General features: G+C 38.3%; 1 protein-coding gene across 5 annotated transcripts in view; it reads right to left on the reverse strand.

The window, feature by feature from the left end:
* Window positions 1-6,218: 6,218 nt before the first annotated feature.
* Window positions 6,219-23,178, reverse strand: part of Asator (tau-tubulin kinase asator) — a 160,431-nt gene continuing 143,471 nt past the window's right edge. For 2 of the 5 annotated variants that reach the window (XM_070282322.1, XM_043213623.2), the window contains exons 5-6: window positions 9,173-9,269; window positions 6,219-9,111 (exon numbers count right to left, since the gene is read on the reverse strand). In XM_070282322.1, the coding sequence (XP_070138423.1) occupies window positions 8,907-9,111; window positions 9,173-9,269 (302 nt within the window). In that variant the 3' untranslated portion in view covers window positions 6,219-8,906. The remainder of the gene's footprint in view (window positions 9,112-9,172; window positions 9,270-23,178) is intronic. The other 3 variants (XM_043213621.2, XM_043213620.2, XM_070282317.1) reach the window with 2 other exon arrangements.

Genomic DNA, 23,178 nt, shown 5'->3' on the forward strand with positions numbered 1-23,178 from the left:
GTCGATAAATGAGCGAACTAAGGAATCCAAATCTTCATAAGCGTGATGAACTTGTGCGTGCGTAGATGCTTTGTTACCATCAGTGTAGCTGCCTGTAATAACCCAATAACCCATAAGTTCCACAGCTGATCAGCGCCTAAGATAACGTCGATTTTGCCCGGAGATCCAAACGTCGGGTCAGCTAGCGGTAGGCTGCGAATCTTGGTCCAAATAGTTGCATTTGATTTGACCTGCTGAGCTGGAATCGTAGAAGTTAGAGAACTCATAATTAGACAAGAGACTTCCAATGATGCAGTCGTGGTTCTTGAGAGTAAGGTGAAGCTAGCGCGACCTCGGCTAACACCAGCCGGGTTAGCACCTAAACCAACTACCGAAATGCGGGCATGCGTGCGAGGAATTCCGATCCTTTGGATGAACGACTCAGATACCATGGTTATTGTTGATCCAGTATCGAGCAATAACCTACACGAGGTCTCGTTTCCCCATGTGTCAATAACATTGGCGACAACAGTTGGCAGTAGGGCTGGATTGTTGGCCCTCTCCAAAATATGATGGCTAACAGCGGCAGTATTCGTATCAGCGGCAGTCGAGTGCGCAGGTGCCACAGGAACCGATCTTGCTTCAATCGGGTGTACTAACGTGTGATGCTTAGCGTTGCACTGACGGCAAGTGTTCGATGAATTACAATCCCTGACTTGATGCGATCGACTCAAGCAGTTGAAGCATAATTTTGTATCCTTGGCGAAGGTGTGGCGGCTGACTACATCCAGTGCCTTGAATTCATTGCATGAATATATAGAATGCTGTCCTTGGCAATATATACATTCGCGAGACGACTGAGTTGATCCACTGGCATGAAAAGCGGCTTGGCGGCGTTTACTCTGGGCTGGTCTTGAGGGTTGCATTGCGGGTAAATCCTGACAAGACTCCAAAGTATCACAATGAGCGAAAAGAAAGGCGAACAGCTCCTCTATGGTGACGTCTTCAGTGGCCGATAAACTGCAGTTGGCCCAAGCTTGTTTAATTTCTGAACCTAACTTTGACAGCAAAATATGAATGAGCCATACATCGCGGCTGTCACAGTTCAGCGCATGTAAGCCTCGAATGCATTCGTCGGCCGAGTCAATTACCTTGCGTAATTCTGCAATATTCGAATTGTTAGCGGTTGGCAACGATAAAAAATTCTGAACAAACGATCGAGCGATGAGCGACCTTTTATTATAACGATTTTCTAATTTTTCCCATGCGTCTTGGTAATTATCATTACAGACGGCAATATGTTTAATTAGGGACAGTGCTTCTCCCTCCAGATATGATTTGAGATAATAAAACTTTTGGCACTTGGAGAGCTTTTCGTTACTATTTACTGAGCTTAAGAACAGATCACTAAACTGGCTCCAATCCTCATATTTACCAGAAAATGTGGGAATCCGAATTTTCTCAAACCTTAAATCAGCAGTTCCCCATGAAGTATGAATTTTCTCCAAAAGGTTGTTTTGTCCCTCAAATAGGCGTTCCACTGTACTTGAAAGTAGAATGTTCGACTGGTCCTGTCCATGATCCTGACCTCCCATGTCCTTGATGGCGTTACTAAAAATAGCATGCGCGGCGTAGAACTTGTCTTCGTATTCGGGTATGTCCAATCCAGGGTCTTCATATCCCTCCTCCAAGTGAAATTCCACTAACTCATCTGAGAGCTCCATAAAGTGGTTGAAAGTGGCGACCAAACGCTCCAGCTTGAATTGCAATGTTTCCACATTCTCACATCTTTGTGAAAACTCCACAGCACTGTTGAGGGTGCGCGTTATTTGCCCCTTGCAGGCACCACGTTGTTGAATCGTTCTATGCATTATCGCGTTCATGACGAAAAAACGGTAAATTTGTCTCTAATGTTCACAAAAGTAAATGCACAAATAAACGCGGGTATCCGGCTCGAACGGACCAAAAATTGTTATGTTTATGAATAGTGGACTGTATTATGGTTTTTATTATAGTTATTTAGCGGGTTTACAATACTTTAAGCGGGGTTGCTATCAGCGAGCGGTTGCGGTTAATGTCAACAAGCGAATACGGCCGGCTTGCAAAACGTGCAGAAAAAGAACAGAAAAACGATCGCGTGATGTTCTAATACTAACGCATTGCACTGCAATTTCGGCTATGCGTGCGAGCTTAAAGGTCCCAAATGGTTACAATACAATGATGTGCGCAAAAATAGGTACTATAGGTAATAGGTAAAAATAGGTAATAGGTAAATAGGCAAAAGTAAAGAAGCAAATGTAATACTATTTAAATTCAACATAAAGACGAACTATTTCCCAACAATGACAAAGGATGTCAACTCCAGTAAATTTGTGGTGGTGGAGCGACGCTTAATAAAGCCATGCTGACAGGGAGATATAATTGAAGAGCAAAAGTGTTTCAAATGATGGGTAATTAATTTTTCAAATAGCTTTGGAATTGCCGACAACTTAGATATGCCTCTGTAGTTGGCAGCATCGAACTTTTTCCTTTTTTTATGTAGGGGAATTATGAACGATTCCTTCCACTTAAGAGGAAAAATCGAGGTTCCCAAAGATAAGTTGAAAAGTCCTAGAAGAGGTTTGCACAGAGCCCTGGTACAATATTTTAGCACACAGCCTGGTACTGCATCGGAGCCTGGCGAATAAATGGGTTCGTTTTTTAGAAGATCAGATAATCAGCTATTCTCGTAGAAAAATGGACAGAAAATAAGATTTGCTGATAGTGGTATGCGTAAGGCTGATCTGTCAATTTAGGGGGAGAATAAGTGGTTGGAAAAAATTCTGCGAATAGATCAGATGAATTTTCAAACGTAAGCAGGTGGAATTTTACATATTTTACATATACATATTTACGCCTTGTGTTTACAAAATTTTAAAACTGAGTAGGATCCTGAGGATTCTGAGGGCACAGTGGTTCAAGGTATAGTGTTTTTTTTTGTCTTTTTAACAAGACAATCTCCTCATCCCATCCTATTTTTGTGAAAACTGGCTATGTGAAAACGTCATACACACCAAGTGTGCCGGGTTCACTGCCGCAGTTTCGGATGCCATTTCCGGTAGGTCTGGTCTACATTAATGTTGTGAAAATTGTCGTGCTGTCCAAGACGAAATGAGATCGTTCATGGGACAGACTAAGAATGGATTTAAAGAGTTGATCACTGGTTTTCGTAAAATCAATGACCAGCTGTGTGCGCTTTACACTCAGTTTAGCGGCCTTCAGCTGCTAACTGAGCCCTCTAAGCTTAAGAAATCCACTGTTTGTGATCCTCCTCAGCCTGCTCAGCCGTCAATAACGCAGCCGCTCATATCTTTGGCCTTCCCAAGGGCTAGGAACAATTCGCTGTCCGAATTTCTCAAGGAAACTGAGCAATTTTCTGATATGTCCTCCGTGGTATCCCTTCAAATGATGCCACAGGTCCTAGTAAATGAAACCCCCGTCAGAGTCACAAAAAAGGGTATTCCACAGTCCGGACCACCGGCACCGACTTATGCTGCAGTTCTCGTACCTGCGACTCCAAAACCCTCCAAATACAGGTGATTCCTCCATCGAAACATATATTTGTTTCTCTGCTTGCCCCTGATACTTCAGAGATTGATATCTCGGCTTATATCAAAGCCAAAACTAAAGCCGATATAAAGGTGGAGGACATAGCAAAATTTAAATATAATTATGTTAGGTGCATGTCTTATTTCAAGATTCATGTGCCTGCGCTGATGTTCAAGACAATTTGTTCATTTGATTTGGAACATTTCGTCCAAGAACATCAGCCTAGTTCCGTGAAGAAAAAATTGTTGAAACCAGCGGGAGTTAAACTACCCGATATCAACACTGACCAACCTTCCACCTCTTCTTCGTCCACTAACCCAAAAAACTAGTATCGTCATTAACACTTACCTGTCAGAATACTAGGGGGCTATATAGCAAACTTCCTAAACTATATTCTGATAGTTTTTCTTTGCATCCCATGCTATAGCCTTTACAGAAACTTGGTTAAAGCCGGAGATCTTTAGCTCCGAAGTTTCTCCAAGTCAATACACCACTTTTAGGCGAGATTGACCTCAGCGAAGGGAGGGCGAAGTCCTCATTTCGGTAGACTCCCAAGTAGATCCGAAGATACGAATGAAATCAAAAGAGTTTGGTGACATAGAATTTATTTGAATTAAAATCATTTTGTCCGCGAAATCTTTATACATTACATGTTCATATATACCGCTTTCGTCTGAACCGCCCACATATTGGCAGCATTTGTCCGCTATTCAATCCGTCTTTAATCTTATGACGGATCGTGACCAACTTGTAGCGGTGGGCGACTTTAACAACCCAGAATAAAAGTGCTCCAACGTCGATAACTCAGAATCTTTGTCACTTATAACTTACCATGACTTCAACGCGGACATGTTTGACATGTCCCTAGGCCGGATTAACCATGTTAGAAATTCGTAAGGTCGGCTTTTAGACTTATGCTTTGCATCTGATCCCGATACTACCGCTCTCTCCAGAGCTTTGTCCCTTTCAACCCCAGAGCATCCATATCACCCCACGCTGGAGGTCTCAATCGACTAATTAAACTAATAAACCATTCCTGGTATCGATCAGATACCATGCCATGCGTGGCAAATAAGATTCGCTGCTTCCGTAAATTTCTGATTCTGATTTTCACAAACTTGACAGCCTTATCGATACATATGATTTGTCCGATATTCTGGAATGCACCGATCTTAATGTCACCTTAGAAAAATTTTACTGAACTTTAAATACATTTTTTGACTCCTATGTGCCATGGAAATATCCGTCCGCTTCAACAAATCCTCCTTGATTTATAAGATGCCTCACTAACCTAAAAAATACTACAAATAGGTTCTTACTGAAATATAAAAAAACCTACAGTATTTCTCAAGATATCTACTAGCTCGGTCAAATTTTACCTTGCATAACGCTGAATGTTACGGCAATTATATTCGCCGCTGCCAAATAGGAGGCCGAAGCGGGAGCTTTGGAGAGTGCAAAGGAAAAATGCAGAAATAGAGATAAGACGGGAAAGACGCAGAGCTGAGCTATGCCTGGAATGAATTTTAACAAATTATTAATTCGCCTCCAAATATCCCGCAGCACACGCGAAGCGATACGGTTTGATTTAAAACTGAAGTTTCTCAAAAAATTCGATTCTCAAGCAAGTAAACAGGTTCACCAATATGTATCATAAACACAGTGCGCACAAAAAAAAAAAACACGACCATTCGCTTAAAAGGATGAGAGAGAGAAGGAGTTAGAGAGTTCGAGAGTAAGAGAGTTCGAATTATGCGAGTGCTTATGGAATTTATGGCAAAATAATAAGACATGCCAAATTTTATAAGGATCGGTTATCTATATCTTAAAGCTGCCATATAACTGAACAATCGGAAATGACCCATTTTTCGTGTTCTTGAAGATGGATGCTTATTTTATTTTTTAGCTTTATTGTAATAAATTTGTTATATTATGATATTCTCATAAGGATCGACCAACTATATCCCATTTTTTCGGTTTTAACTGCAAGGGTATATCAACTTCGGCTCCGCCCGAAGTTCGCTTTCCTTTCTTGTTTTTAATTCAAAATTTTTAATTCAAATCACATGGCAAATTTCACAATTCCAATCGCGTCTACGATTAATAATACTTGATATCAAAGTAAAAGAAAATGTGAAGAACAACGGAAACAACCGCGACCAGACTTTACACAACTTTACACGAGTTCATGTTATTGCACTTTCAAAATATGCGCCACGCGCCGTTTTTGTCGTCTATGTCTCTGTGATCCGTTTTTTAATTTAATAATGAGAAACCGATCAACTTTATATTAATGCTTCAAATGAGTTCACTGTTCTATTATTTTTGGTTCCCTGTCGTATTGACAAGCTAATCACGAGTGAAAATTTGGCAACGTCGCACAAGTTTACTTCTACTATGTATTCTATTCTATGTATTCTATATTCTATTATTATTTCGTGCAAATTCACATTTCTATAGCGCGCTTTTAGATCTGCAAGCGAATCTTGTAAGAACCCTTTTTCTAACGATCGCGAGGTGGCCCGCTGGGTACTGAGCCATAATTGACATTAATTGGTAGTATTCATTTATGATATTGCGACAATACAGCTAAAACTAATCAAATAATAATTTATGAGAATTAATGTTACACTTTATTGAGGTTAAATTTTTCTATTACATTTCGACAATACCGTTATATACAATAATTTAATTTTATGTTTTTTTTTTTATATTTTTAACTTAAAAATACATAGAAAGCACTTTTTAAGGTCAGTTATAAACAAGAATTTTACACTTGTGCTCATGCACACGGTTCAAAAAAAAATTTATGTGGAGCAGGTAAAATTTTTAGCTTAAAAACCATATAAAACTAAATAACGTAGTAAAAAAATAATTATTTGAGTAAACATGAATTTTTTTTTAATTTTTATGTTGTTAATTCAAATAATTAATCATATTATATGGTTGCAAGCTATAAGGATAAAAAGTAAATAATTCTGGTTTATTCTTAGATAGTATAAAAATCATTTTCTTTTGTTTATACCCTTGCAGAGTGTATTTTAATGTTCGTCAAAAGTTTGCAAAGTATCTTTGACATCTTCAATAATGTATATATAGTATAGATCAGAATCACCTCCTGATTTGATATATGCATGTTCGATGTCTGTTTTAAGTTAAACAGAAAACTTTTAACATAACTAATCTCTCATTTTTTAAGCTATCGACTTCAAACTTTGCACACATCCTTCTTCTTTCACATCGGCCTAATATATACTATGACTGTTAATGGAAATGCTATTTGGTATTTTTATACCCGGTACTCGTCGATTGAAAAGGTATAATGTGGATTTCAGAGACTATAAGAGATAGAGCTTTGGCACGGAGACTCCTACAATGCCTACGAAGTTTTGGAAAGTTTTCTGAAAAACTTTTGATGCCAAACTATTTTTATAGGTATGTTCAAATGTTATCCAAATCAACCGAATTTAAAAAGAGATATACCATTTTCCGTACAAAGGACTTAAATTAAAAAAAAACGAGTGTCAAAGACTATAAAATATAAAACTATTTGTTTTGGAACTTGGACTCTTATGGTGTTCGTGAAGGTCAAGCTAATGTAAAAATTTGTTGCTGAGAACCCATACTTTTAAAGATTAAATTATAAAGGTTACTTGTGTGTGGAAGAGATGAGTACCGGGTATAACATAGTCGACTATACTCGACTTTAGCCCTCCTTTCTTGCTTAAGTTAGAGAGTTGCAATTTTTTCTGTATTTTATAGAAATACTATTGAGTCTTTTAACAAGCCGATTGTACGAGGTGTGTTTAAAAGTAAAATGACTTTTAAACTGTCACGGGCAACATATTTTCGATAATCGATTTCTTTGTTTTGTTATGTTGGTGCCCTCTTCCCTAATATCTGTACCAAGTTTCAACTAAATGCCTTTTTTTGTTTGGTTTTGAGAGGCGTAAAGGTTGCAAGTTGTTTTGCGTACTCGCCAATTTTTTCCTATCGAAAAATATGGATCAAAGGATTTGCATCAAATTTTGTGTAAAAAATAAAATAAAGTGCTCCGAAACACTTGAAATGTTACAGTGGCATACGGTAAAACTGTTCTGAGTAAAAAAAATGTTTACAAGTGGAACAAACTCTTTCAAGATGGCCGGGAAGATGCCAATGACGAGCCTCGCTCTGGACGCCCAAGCACGTCAACAACTGATGAAAACGTTCAAGCTGTGAAGAAATTTTTGTTGGAAAATCCTCGAATAACTATCAGAGATGTTGGTGAAGATGTCGGCATATCGCATGGCTCGTGCCTTGAAATTTTTGAACTTGAGTTAGAGAAGTTTGTTCCAAAATTGCTGAATTTTGACCAAAAGAACCGTCGCATGAGCTTCGCTCAAGATCTGTTGAATGACGTCAACGACGAACCAGATTTACTGAAAAGGTTCATAACTGGTGACGAATCATAGGTATATGGAATGATATGGAAGCCAAAGCTCAATTCAATCGATTGGAAGCCAATTTATGATATAGAAGCCAAAGCTCAATTCAATCGATTTGCAGCGATTGAAGAGATAAAGACTGCATCGCTGGAAGAGCTCACGGCTATACCGAAAAGGGAAGTGCTTTTGGGAAGTGCTTTGAGGATTGGAAGTACCGTTGGCATAAGTGTATTGTATCAGAAGGAGATTATTTTGAAGGAGACAACATAAATATTGATAAATAAATTAACAGTTTTTCTTGAAAATACAGAGTCGCTTTATTTTTTGAACACACCTCGTATCGTTTAGAAGCCATATCCTATATCGAAACGATCGGAAATGACACCATTATTGTGTTTTTTAAGTTAGAAGGTAGCGACTTTCTACAGTTTCTATATTGGATTAATAAATTGGTTTAATAATTAATAATTTCTAAGGATCGTCCGACAATATCCCATAGCTGCTTAGTCGTTCAACTGATCAGAACCGTCATTACTTTGGTCTGATGATGATTTTCTTACCATATTATTTCGATAATGATTATTTTTGAGATCTAATCCCATATATATCATATACAAAAAATTTGACACCTTACTGCAAGGGTATATTAACTTCGAATCTGCCCGAAGATATATTATATTTACTCATAAATGTATAATTTTTTAAATAATTCCTACAGGCCTTATCAAAATTAATTAATATGGGCACTTTTATTTATTTTTATATTTGCATATAAAAGAAATACGTGAATTAATTTGAAACGTGGACGTCGTTATAACAATAAAAGAATAAAATATTAGAGGAGATCTGCCTTCACTTCGAAATACAATACCAACACCTTATTATTGCGTTCAACTTTTATATTATACGTGGTTATTCTATATGATGCCTGTGATGACGAGGCCGCGCATTATTTTCAATTTGAGGGTCTTCAAGGGGCGACGAAATATTTGCTTTAGGTTTCAGCTCACTCCATGAAAGACAGCTTGACCCTTCATGCTTTCCAAAATGCTCTTCATTAGTTTTAAATATGTTTCCATCACAACTTTCTGGTGCGTGGTTTAATGTACCACGGTTCCTTTAATGATACAAATTATCAACAAAAAAATTAATTAAACAATTTCCATAGGATAAGCTACCGGCTCGATGTTCTTGATCGCGGTCTTTGAAATCTTAGTTGTAATTGAGTGTCTGTCGCATATTTTCCCTCCATAGACTCACGCCGCCGTCTTAATGCTAAAATGAAATTTAATCTTTATTTATTACGAAACACTTTTATGGGATATTTTAATTTTTTAATATGTTTTTATTTTAGTTAACGAGTGTACGAATGTTTAACTAACGAATATTCAGTTACGGTCAAAATATAGTTCATATGTCGAAATACAATGGCTAAGGAATAGAGGACTAAAGTTTCTAGTCGTTCCATTAAGAATATTGAAATTTAATCGTGTTAGTAAATGTTGGCTATCTACATCACCATTAATTAGGTTATGCAAAAAAACTACACCGAGCATTGTCCTACGATTTGTTAAGCTAGGTAAGTTTATATGTAATAGTCTACTATTATAAAATGGAAGGTAAAGATTTTCATCCCAGTTTAGACCTCTGAAAAGTCTAAAGGTAAAAGGTAAAAAAGTCAAGAAATTCTATTGTACGGGTTCTATGCGGTCCTGATGTATTCTATATTGGGGACTCCAGACACATGAACCGTACTCCAGAATCGGACGGACCAAAGAAATGAATAAACTTTAAGTTCTTGTGACCACCTTTTAATAAAACCAAAGATTATAAAGTACATAGATGGGACATCTCATACAAACAAAAATTTGCTATTGCGGGTTCCAGCGCTGGAACTAAAACAGCGCGGCAACGAATGTAGGATAGCCGAGTGGTAGAGTGCTTAACTGATGCGTAGAGTAAAATGTGTTCAAGTCAGGCTCGGGACGTCCACTTTCTATACCCTTGCAGAGGGTATTATAATTTTGTCCAAAAGTGTGCAACGCAGTGAAGGAGACATCTCCGACCCTATAAAGTATATATATTCTTGATCAGGATCACCTCCTGAGTTGATATGAGCATGTCCGTCTGTCCGTCTGTCCGTCTGTCTGTCCGTCTGTCTGTCTGTCCGTTTCTACGTGAACTAGTCTCTCAGTTTTGAAGCTATCGTCTTGAATCTTTGCACACACCCTTCTTTCCTTTGCACGCAGTATATAAGTCGGAACGGCCGGGATCGGCCGACTATATCCTATAGCTGCCATATAACTGATTGATCGAAAATGGTATAACTTTGGTGTTTTTAAATTTAGAGACTTCAAATTTAACATGAGAGCTATTTTTGGCAAATTACGACATGCCAAATTTCATAAGGATCGGCCGACTATATCTTATAGCTGCCATATAACTGAACGATCGGAAATGACCCAACTTTCGTGTTTTTGAAGATAGAAAGCTGGAATTTGCTACAGATTATATTTTTGTTCAGTTAATCCTACGAAATTTCATTAGGATCGGCCGACTATATCCTATAGCTGCCATATAACTGAACGATCGGAAATGGTATTTGGTAGAAATATCAACTTTCGTATTTTTGAAGATAGAAGCTTGGGACTTTTTTTTAGATTTTTTATTGTAATTAATTGGTTTTATTATGATGTAATCATAAGGATCGGCCAACTATATCCGATGTTTGCGATATATATCCAGTTTTAACTGCAAGGGTATATAAACTTCGGCTCCGCCCGAAGTTAGCTTTCCTTTCTTGTTTTAATTTGAAATCTATTTATATTTTATTTTTATTATTTTAAAGTATTTTCCAAAATTTATAATCCAATCAAGAAAAATACTAAATTTTAGAATGACCCTAACATTGCCTCAGTTCTTCATGGAACCCGCTGTAAAAATCTCTATAAGTGCGGGTTCTACGGCATATTAGCAAGCCGCGTCGTGGAACCCGCTGTAAAAATGAAAACATTTGAGAGCGAGTTCCACGACAAACGGCTGGCAGATGAGAGAGGGAAAGAGAGAATTCTATTTTTGGATCGTAACATCTTTGGAACGATGAAAGTTTGACACGTTCAAAACGAACCAATGGGAGCGCAAAGAGATCAGAAATATCTTCTACTATCCTTACTCTTCAGCTCATGTTTATACCCTTGCAGAGGGTATTATAATTTTGGTCAAAAGTGTGCAACGCAGTGAAGGAGACATCTCCGACCCTATAAAGTATATATATTCTTGATCAGGATCACCTCCTGAGTTGATATGAGCATGTCCGTCTGTCCGTCTGTCCGTCTGTCCGTCTGTCCGTCTGTCTGTCCGTCTGTCTGTCTGTTTCTACGCGAACTAGTCTCTCAGTTTTAAAGCTATCGTCTTGAAACTTTGCACACACCCTTCTTTCCTTTGCACGCAGTATATAAGTCGGAACGGCCGGGATCGGCCGACTATATCCTATAGCTGCCATATAACTGATTGATCGGAAATGGTATAACTTTGGTGTTTTAAGAGTTACAGAGTTCAGATTTTGTACGAATGCTACTTTTGGCAAAATCATACGATCTACCAAATTTCATAAGGATCGGCCGACTATATCATATAGCTGCCATATATCTGATTGATCGGAAATGCTATAACTTCGGTGTTTTTAAAGCTAGAGAATTAGGATTTAGTACGAATGCTATTTTTGGCACAATAATACAACATGCCAAATTTCATAAGGATCAGCCGACTATATCCTATAGCTGCCATATAACTGAACAATCGGAAATTAACAAACTTTGGTGTTTTTGAAGATAAAAAGCTGGAACTTCGTACAGATTCTATTTTGGGTCAGTTAATACAACCTACCAAATTGCATAACGATCGGCCGACTATATCTTATAGCTGCCATATAACTGAACGATCGGAAATGGTATTTGGTAAAAATAGCAAATTTGGAATTTTTGAAGATGGAAGCTTGGTACATTGTTTTAGATTTTTTATTGTAATAAATTGGTTATTTTATGATATTCTCATAAGGATCGTCCAATAATCCGATGTTTGCGATATATATCCGGTTTTAACTGCAAGGGTATATCAACTTCGGCTCCGCCCGAAGTTAGCTTTCCTTTCTTGTTTTGGTATGGATTCGCTTACTTTAAAGCCGTACGGTCTCCCTTGAAATTTTATTAGCCGGACACAATGATAAATTAAAAAATTTTACAATTTTAAAATTAAAGAAAAATATTACAATTAAAGAAAAATAAAAAAATAATAATTATAAAAGAAAGTTCAAAGTCCTTGCGAGGATTTGAACACAAAAAAATTATACATAGAGTAACTACTCTATTTTAAAATCTGCGTCTGCGTGCATAAATATTAGCGAGTTCGTTAAAGCAAGGGGCAAGTCGTTAACAAAAAGAATAAACAGTAACGGGCCAAGATGACATCCTTGAGGAAAACCAGATGAAGCACGGACTAAGCAGGAATGTAAATTTAAAAAAAAAACTCTTTGTGTTCCTGCATCTATGTAGATCGAAATCTAAGTAAGAAAGTCTGTAGGAAATCTCAAAAGAATAAGTTTACTCAACAGGAGAAAATGATTTACTAAATTAAATGCTTTACTAAAGTATCAAACATCAGTTTGAAGAAACAAATATTGCTATCGGAAGCCATCTATGACAAAGGATGTCAACTCCAATAAGTTAGTGAAGAAATGGTCGAAGAGTAAAGGACCAATTAAATGAGGAGTAATTAATTTTTCAAAGAACTTGATGATATTGAGGAAAATTTAGTGATGGATAGCATCGAACTTTTCCCTTTTTTATGTAAGAGAATTATAAAAGATTTTTAAATAGATCGGTAATGGCCTGATCAGAGGGCGCAAATGAATTTTCAAACATAAGCAGAGGTGGAAAAGATACGTGTTTAATGTGAACGAGGTTATAAAACTGCTTCGGGTAATGTAACAACAAACTTAACTTGAAAATTGTTTTACCTTTTAGCTTAATAGTAACAACAAAATGGAAAATTAAATACTCTTACTCCCTTCCTACTCCTACTCTTCCCTTCCCTTTGAAATGGCTATAAAATGAAAACGCGTCAATATTTTTCAATTCTGATTTTTGTATTGTAAAGCTTAATTCTTCCGGTTTAATAATGGTACAAAACATCATTCATGTGGCTGCCGCGAATGGCGTGGCAGTAGCCGATGTGATCAGACCAATTTTTGACGACATTCTCGAGCGTGTGGGGCTGTATCTGGCCAATAACTTCGCCGATTTCGGCTTTCAGGACCTTAATTGTTTATGGATTCTTGGCATAACATTTATTTAACATATAACGGCACCCCAGAGATAATAGTAGAAGAAAAACGCCCCAATGATACCACCAGCCCATAATCCGCACCAAACAGTCACTCGTTCGGGATGCATTGGTTTCTCCACGATCACATGAGGGTTTTCCGTTCCCCTGATACGGCAGTTTTGAGGGTTTTCCGTTCCCCAGATACGGCAATGCGGCTCGTCCGAGAAGATGATTTTTCGTCAAAATCTGATTCATTACTTTGGAAGTAAAATTTTACCATTTCCCAGCGGAAATTTTCACGTTCCATTTCGTGAACCGGAGTTGATAAACTGAACAACTATCAATATGCGACTGACATATGTGGTGACGTTCTCGAAATAACTATTAGTTCAAAAAGTGACCGCTACGTGGCCCACCCTGTATTCTCATAGATCTCTCTTTTGCATCCCTTATTTCCGCCTTTACAGAAACTTGGTTAAAGCCGAAGATACTTTTCCATGTTGACAATCAACGCGAATTCAAAATTATAATGTTGTAGAAAAAAAAAATTACAAAACGACTCAGAATTTATAAAAACCAATTTTTAAATTTTAATTATAAATTATGGTAACTTCTAATTATAATTTTTAAGTTATTAAATTAATCAAACAAAAGTACAGAAACAAAAGCAAAACAAATCGCATCAACTTCGCAAAAAATAAAAAACATCTTTCTCCAGCAGAGAAAGAAATAACAAAAAAAGAAAGCTAACTTCTGGCGGCAGTTAAAATATCGCAAAAATTAAATATATGTTAGCCAATCCCTACCAGAATATCATAATATAACCAATTTATTGCAACACAAAATCTAAAAAAAATCCCAATCTTCTATCTTCAAAAATACTAATTTTGGTATTTTTACTAAGTACCAGTATATTCGACGCAATTTCCGATTGTTCAGTTATATGGCAGCTACACGATCGGTCGATCGTTATGCAATTTTGTAGGTCGGATCGACTGACCAAAAATATAATCTGTACGAAGTTCAAACTTTCTATCTTCAAAAACACGAAAGTGGGGTCATTTCCGATTTTTCAATTATATGGCAGCTATAGGATATAATCGGACGATCCTTATGAAACTGGGAATGTCGTATTATTTTGCCAAAAATAGCATTCATACAAAATCCGAACTCTCAAAATAACTCCAAAGTTATTCCTCCAAATAACTCCAACTCTAAAAACACCAAAGCTATAGCGTTCCGATCAATTAGTTATATAGCAGGTCCGTTTCGACCTATACACTGCGTGCAAAGGAAAGAAGGGTGTGTGCAAAGTTTCAATCGATAAAATTTTAAAACAATCTTCTTGAATATAATGAACAAAAGAATCAGGAGAAAAACAAATTTTTATTTCAAAGTGAAGCAATTTTTCTAAAAACGAAAATTTTTGGTTCGTTAATTACCTTTATTGTGCTCCTTAAAAGAATCAATAAAAATTTTCTATTTTGGATATTCTCAACCGAGATCGCCGCAAAGCTCCATTTTTCAAAGCTTTTCTTACAACGGCCATAGAAGTATAATTAGATAATATTGTTACATGATCAACATGCTTTTACCCGCTTACAAGCAGTTTCTACTTAGGTAAATAATAATTGTCTGTGAATCGAACCACCGGATCCACCAGATCTAACTCTGTATTTTGTATAATATAATCTGGATTTACAGAATTTTTAATAAATTAAATTTATTTCCGATGCACTGGGCTTAAAAAAAATAATAAGTCACAAAAATTTGACTGCCGTTTATTGCGCAGATTGCAAAAGAATAGCTTTAAAAAACTTAAAGGTAACATAAGATGAAGTGGCGTGATTGTGAATACTGTTACGATACAACGGATTATGCGCTTTAATGCATGGAGTACGCAGAACTGTACATTGATACGAGTTGCCCTATATACATGCCTAAGAAAGAGAATAAAAACAAAAATAAAAATAAATATTTATCTTAAAAAAGATAAATAAATATATTGGACAGCTATATTTGGGATGGGCCGCTTGTGGAGTCCCTGTCCAGACCTGATGGTCACGACACAGACATTGTTATCCATTCCAAGGTGTACTTTTTCCACTCGTCCAAGAATCCGTTTCGATGCGGGTAAAGTTGGCTCCTTGAGTACGACAAGAGTGTCAACTTCCAATTTATCCGTCTATCTTGTCTATTTCGTGCGGACCTGCAGCAATGTTAAATACTCCGCCATCTTTTCCAGTTGAAATGCTGTATGCCTTGTAGTAAATGGTTTCTTCTTCAGATCGCTAACTACCTCAAGATGGAGTGCCTTTATGGCAAGGAAGACAAAAACCACGAACCAGGCCTTTCCCATCCTTGGAGTTTGTCCCTTTGTTTCCTTTATTGCTATGGGTACAGCGTAGTCGAGTCCTGTTTGCATGAAACATCTAATCGGTTGGACCTGTGGGACTGCCTTTCGCAGTAAAAAAAACAAGGATTGCATCGAAATACAGTTTTTCGAATAATATTTAGAGCTCCAAGGACCCAATACTGAGCGACTGAGCGACGCTCTCCCGAGCGAGGTTAACGAGCAATCGCTTTGAGTGAGGTGGCCACGCACTGAGCGACATCACTCGAGTTGATTCTACGAAATCTGTTTGAAAACCATTACAGTAAATATAGCCACCTAATGAGAATACAAAGGCATGGCGTTAAATAAGAGCTTACCTTTACAGTTACAAATAACTCCTACTTCATTCCATTCCTTATCAGTAGTATTTTTATTTTTGTACTCTTTATGAGTGTCGTTCCATAAAACGGTTCGGCTTTGAACAGCCAAAATTAAAGATTTCGCGCATATTTTTTGCATCGTTTGCTTTTTGTCGCTCAGCGATGCACCAAAAATTAAGACTAATTCTAGCGCTGAACGAGGTCGCTCTGACACTCAAGCACTTCGCTCATCGCTCAGCGGCTGCGTGGCCACTCCATGCTTTCTCATAAGCTTTAATATTTTACGTCGCTTGAGAGAGCGTCGCTCAGCCACTCATCACTCAATGCGTAGTTGAAGCTTCTAATTATTATACTGATGGCCGAAGAACATTGAATTTTGCGTCCACGCTAGTATGTATATATTTAACATGAACATGTTGAGCTAGTAGATCTGCTAAAGTAGATTGTTTCGGGATCAAAATAGGATGCCTAATGTTGTAGCTGACGGCGGCTCGTTCAACTCGACCTCCGGATAGCAGAAACTTACTATTCGGATGAGGTGGGTACACGATTAAATCTTCTTGATCAGGAACTCCTCCAAGCTTTTAACCGTAAAGCTATGTAGAGTTTTGGGCTTGATAATTCGTTCCTCGCTTTTGTATTTCTCCGGAATAAATTAGATTTTAAAAATGTCCAATCCCGGTGAGGGTTGCCCAACCATTAGGGGTCCAATGACCTTTAAGAACTCGGCTGAGATAAAAGCACCGTATGAATTAAATGAGCCATCTGTGAACCCATTTAGCTCAATCGGTTGACCAGATAGGACAATGTTTCTGGGAACATGGCAGTTTGATAGCATTGGCCACTGATGGTTTACCATCATCCAGTAATCGCCTCATCCCATTGCCTCATTGCCGAAGCGCAACCGTACAGCTCTTCAGAAATAGTAGCTTTCGCATGACCGTGTCTTAAGCTATCATGCCGAGTGGATCGTAAATTCGTGACAAGTTGGACGGCAGCTTTCGTTTTGTTAGAGAAGCCCGCTTAGCGTTTGGAAGCAACTTGACCAATAGTTCATCCATTCAGGGGTTCCAATGAATCCCAAGTATTTTTAGTGTTTGGTGATCGAACTGTTGTTTAGCAGGCCAGGAATGGAGAAGGTTCCAGGCGATAAGTGACTGTTAGCATCGATAAAAAAATCGATGCTGCCTAAATCGCAAAAGAACGCCAATAAGATTTCGCTGAATAAATGGTCCAATGTGAAGACGATCGTTGAGATAGATTCCAAAGCTCTAACAAATTGATAAGCAAATTTTTTTCCGATCGCGGGCCAGAGTTAGATAACAAAAGATTAGCTTAGAAGAATTTAAAGCTTATATAAGATAAAGTGGCGTGATTGTGAATACAGTAACGTTACAACGAAAGCTCAAAGATCATGCGCTTTTATGCAAGGTGAATGCAGATCTGTACATTAATAAGAGGTGCAATTTACATGCCTAAGAAAAGGAATCAAAACAAACTGAGAATCAGGACGAAAAATATAAACTTTAATAATGGGCTGCCTTGTTCCCAAACAGTCTGTAAAAATCTTAAGTTCTCTTCGTAAGAGACGAATTTTGAAGTATATTTTCAACTACGGCTTTCTTGCTTTTTATGCAACATGATAATATAAAAAGGGATTCTTTGTTAAGAAGAATTCAATTTTTTTCAAATGAATATATTTAAAATGTGCACTTTTATGCACTTTTGAAGAAATTCATATTTTAGGGAGGCGATCTCGAAGATTTAATGGTACCACCTTTTCAGGTACCATATTGATTTTTTATGGCTTTCAAAGTATACTTACCTATTTAAGAGAACAAAATGTTATTTATTTATTAATTGATATGAAAAGTTAAAAAAAAAAGTCACTGTTCGAATCGACCGAAACCGCTGTCGCTATAAATTAATCTATCCAATAACACAATCGCTTAATAAAATAAACCGATTGAAAGACCCGCTCCTAACTAAGAATCTATTGGGCATGAGATGCTGCAGCATTGACTTGACATTGCAGTCATACCTGAATGACAGGTCATTTAGGGTTAGATGTAGAGACGCAAGGTCAGATTATAGGCCCATTAAGGCAGGTGTACCGCAGGGTAGTGTCCTTGGTCCAATTCTCTACACACTATACACAGCAGATATGCCTGTTATATATGAAGGAGGTTTGCTAGCCGCAACATATGCAGACGACACAGCTTTCCTAGCTTCGGCAAACTTGCCACAGGATGCCTCTGACTGTCTCCAGCTTCAGCTCGATGCCCTTGACCCGTGACTTCAAAGATGGAACATTGCGATTAATCATGATAAGTCCGCCCAAACTACATTTACCTTGAAGAGAGGCGACTGTCCACAGATTAGCATTGGAGGCACTGCCATACCACCTAACTCAACCCCTAAATATTTGGGAATGACGTTGGATAGGCGTCTAACATGGAGGACCCATCTACTGCGCAAACGAAAGCAAGTACAAGAAAAGCTGCGGCGGCTTTACTGGTTGATTGAACTTAAGTCAACCCTGAAGCTTCGGGTAAAACTACTAATATATAAGTCAATAGTGAAGCCAGGTTGGACATATGGTATCCAACTGTGGGGCACAGCGAGTACAAGCAATATGGAAGTCATTCAGCTGGCACAGAACAGAGCTCTCAGGACGCTGTCTGGGGCTCATCCTTACCATGACAATTTGACTATTCATGCTCAACTGGCATCCCTACAGTCAGCGCTGAAGTTAGAAGATTCGCCGCTAAATACAAGGACAGAATAACACGACATTCAAACACATGTGTTACCAATTCGCTTGACAGCAGCACCACCATCCGACGACTCAAGAGGAAGCATCCACTGAATTAAATTAACCTTTTTAGATTCATAGCTTGTATTTTTCAAACTCCTACTGTCAAGGTTAACTTAAAAATTTAAATTTGGTCCCTAACTGAGGACAGATTGTAAAAAAAACTTTCAAATGTTTAAAAAAAAAAAAAATATAAAAAAATTGACTCTGTCATAAATCGACATCCATCCTATAAGCTTCGTCGTTGCTAGTGGCGGGATCGGCGGGCAATTTAGCTGGCTTGTAATGAGGATCGTTGCTGCCATTAGTTTTTCGGTTCCGCCAGAATCAGCCAAAGAACCCTGTCCTTTGGCTTCCATACCATATGAATGCTTAGGCAAATCACGGGTGAAGATGGGTGATTGATCGAAACCTTTTGAACAAATCCACCGGCAAGATTTGGCGGACGAGCCGGCAGCACACGAACGCTTTCTGAATTAACTCAGTCTCGAAACTCCCGCCATTACGGGACTGTCGAATAAGCTCTACTACTTGCTACACATGGGGAATGGGAATGAATGGGAGATCCATACGTACTCCCGATGAAGGCAATCCCGGGCGATGGGCGAGAGAAAGTGCGTGATGATCGACGCAGCAACTGTGATGATCGCGGAGATATCTTGCAAGAATCGGCAACGGGCGCATCTAGAGGCAGCGCTAGAGTGACTCAGTCACAATCGGGGCACAGTCCAGCAAATAACGCAGCCTGGTGTACTCCATACTTCTTGCAGTATTGCCATTTTTCCCAATTCCCATAGCTTTTCCCAGAGCTCATCAGCCTTTCGTCCCGTATGGTCTTGACTGTTAATGATGGTCGAAACTCGATAATCTGCTCCAGCATCCATTCCAGCGACGATGACGAAAATTGCACCAAAGTTGCGACGGATGACGGGCTACCGCGATGAGATACTCGGAGAGCGGAAACGTCATATATAGCGGCTAAGAAGAGGGGTCACACACTATGGGCTAAAGAATAAGATACGGCCAGGAGCTTATGTCGCAAATAAGCTCAATTTATATAAATAGTTTGGCATAAAAACTATTTCTTAAAAACCTCTTTGTACTGGTGCTAGGAAAATGTACAATTTTTAAGAGCTGGATCGGTCGACTGTATCCTGAATGTGCCATATAAATGATTGATCGACAATGCCATAAATTTGGTGTATTTGAAGAAAAAAGCTTTGGAAAACATTTTGTAAATTTTTTGATTTATGAAATTTGTTTTCTAAAAAAATTCTCATGAGGATCGAACAACCAAATATGGTAAAATTTCCCATCTTAAAGGATTTGTTTCCATATACGAGGGCTGACAATAAAGTAAGGTCTCCAACGCTGCAACTTCGCCGGATCACGCGCTAGGCGAAATCTGGCAACACCGCCGTATTTCTTGGTTCCCCCACTACCACTTTGCTGCTGGGTGAGGCTTCCCCAACCGCTCAGTCTTGGCTGAGCAGCCGTCAACGATGGAGGTACCCCTCGCGTCAGCGTCCAAGTGTGAATTGCGTTCTGTAATACGTTTTTTGAGTGCGAAAAAGGTGACACCCATTGAAATCCATCATCAACTAGTTGAAGTTTACGGGGAAAAGTGTATGAACATAAAAAACGTGTGTAAGTGGAGCCGCGAGTTCAATTCCGGGCGCACTAATATTCACGACGAGGAGAGAAGTGGCCGACCGTCGGTCTCCTTATAGTCCCGACGTGGCCCCAAGTGACTACCACATGTTCCCCGCCCTGAAAAAACCTCTCGGAGGGAAGAAGTTTGATAGTGACGCGGAGGTTCAGAAAGAGGTCAACACCTGGCTGCGCGAGGCGGATGGAGAGTGGTATTCTGCCGGCATAGACAAGTTCATCGTGCAGATGCGCAAGGTTTTGGAAAAAAATGGCGATTATGTAGAAAAGTAGCCAACACCTTGGCCTTTCCAACGGTGTATCGCTTTTTGTAAATAAATGTCATTTTGTGTGAAAAAAAATATTGGAAACCTTACTTTATTGTCAGCCCTCGTAAAACCTTTCTATTTGTTTATTGTTTCAATTGCTTAGGTGATGGACGCTCAACGGTTCGACCAGAACCCACAGGTGGCTTGTGCCGATAACCTGGATATTTTCATACGCGACTGTCACTCATTTTGGAAGTTTTTTTTGCTATTTACCTGTACTCGGAGAAACGTAAGCGGCAAAATCTTTCTACCCCATCAATTATGGCAATGTGCTTGGAAATATTTCATTTTTTGTGCTAACGCCAAAGCTAGTACCTAGAAAGATTTTGATCCTGTAAGATGTATTGAAAGGTAAGGTTATGAATATGTCTTGGAAGGCATGGGGAACCACTACCGAATTATTTGACTTGTTTTATTTTTTACTTTCCTTTGGTTATTGCTACAGGGTAATTCCGTAGAGTTAGAAATGAAAAGTTGGTTACTTGAGATAGTCTTTGGGAACCACATTCATTTTAATAAAGTCTACGTCTACTGACCTTTCCTCACATAAGGCTGTGAGCTTGTTTCCAAGTCTTATTTTGGAAACACTTTTTTACTTATATCCAGGGACTTTTTTTTCCTAGATATTCAAAGTGGTTACTCAAAATGGTGAGTATTGTGTTTAATTCAATGATGTTTCATTGTCACAAAAAAATTCTTTTAGCTTTTGGAAAGGAGCTCATGAGCTGGGGCAGGCGCTGGAGCAATCAATTGTTGAGAAGATGTGCTGAACGATGGGAATTTGGAAAACTTGTCAATGCAAGTCAGACAAAATTTTTGTCTGTGGAGAAGATATCAATTTGTATCATCTCCATATTTCTGTAGGGATCCGAGAAACCGAAATATTTTGTTTTTTTTTTATGCCTGTAGTACTTGAGCTTAATGCAGGATTTACAATTAATGACGATTTCATTTTCCATTTTTGCCATCTTTGGGAAGAAGTATTCGGTTTGAAATTGATTTACTTTGCGCTTGACTTTGCGCCCTTATATTTTGTTTTCGAAGGAGCAGGCTTCTTTGGTTTCAAAAACAGTATAAGAGTTTGTCAGTTGCTTGCATGGTATACCTGATATGCTAAGTGGGCACCTTTCAGAATTATATTTTTAAATATATTGTTTAATTGCTGTGTAGCTAACGCGCATATGCTTCGGAAGTGTATCAACTTAGAAAGAGCCGATACGATTAAAAGTAATTCGCTTGCTTTGGTGGCGTAATTGAGTTATTTTGGCGACAAAGTCCTTGAGATCATTGTAATATCCCTTTGTTGGGATACCACCTCACCAATGTCGTATACAGAGACATCCGTAGTAAATTCGAATTCCTTATTGTAGTCAGGATAGCTAACATAACGCCTTCAGATGCCTTCAGACAACGCCTTTGTGGATCTTCTGTGGCTGAATTGGACTTTTACGCTCCGCGCTGTGTATCTACTGAATCTACCATTCTCATCCTTTGGGACAAAGCCTTAATGTCTATTTTAAAAGTTATTTGTCTACTACTAGGCAGACAGCAACATCAGATTTACCCTCTTGGCAGAGGTTGAAGAAAACCAACGCGCAAGACACTGCAGAAAAAACCCGAGCCTCCCGAACGGTAACAATTTTCGTGTTGTCTCGGTTATCAAAGCGAACATTTATGAATCAAAGGAAGAACATTTTAGAGTCGTGTCCAATTATCTGTACAATTCTAAAAATTTGTAACTACACGAACCAACTGAAATATCAAAGGAAATCGAACGGGTTCGGTTGTAACATCAGGTGTTATCACCGCGAAATTAACCAGAAACTACGCCAGTCGTCTTCTTCGCCAAAACTGCGAAGTCTTCATTCGGTCCTCTAATTACCACTATCGGCTTTTCCTATGCCAAAGGCCAAAATTCTATATTCTATATACACTATTCCACTTTTCGGAGCACTATTCTATTCGGCACTATTCGGAGTTCTAATAAGAAAAACCAAATTTTCACATAAGTGCAAAGTAGTCGGGACAGGCAGCAGCCGCTTAACTAGTTTATAATTTATTTTTTATTATTTATTGATTGTTTTTTTTAATTGTTTATTAAGGGGTTATATACCTTTTTGAGCGAAAAAATTGAGGGAACTTTGGATTTTTATTTCAGGTGTGTAGCAATTATTTTATGACACTGAAGTTATTTTTTATTGATAGTACATGTTTTTATCGAAACAATAAGCGTTTGTTCTTGAAAAAATGTAAACAATTTACAAAGTTATGGCAATTCTCTCGGAACCCTTTTTTTATAGCGGCTTCCGGTGACCACGATAGAAGTCCAGCAGGTCAACCAAAATCAAAAAACCAA

The sequence above is a fragment of the Drosophila bipectinata genome, chromosome 4, assembly GCF_030179905.1.
Source record: "Drosophila bipectinata strain 14024-0381.07 chromosome 4, DbipHiC1v2, whole genome shotgun sequence".
Lineage (NCBI taxonomy): Eukaryota > Metazoa > Arthropoda > Insecta > Diptera > Drosophilidae > Drosophila > Drosophila bipectinata.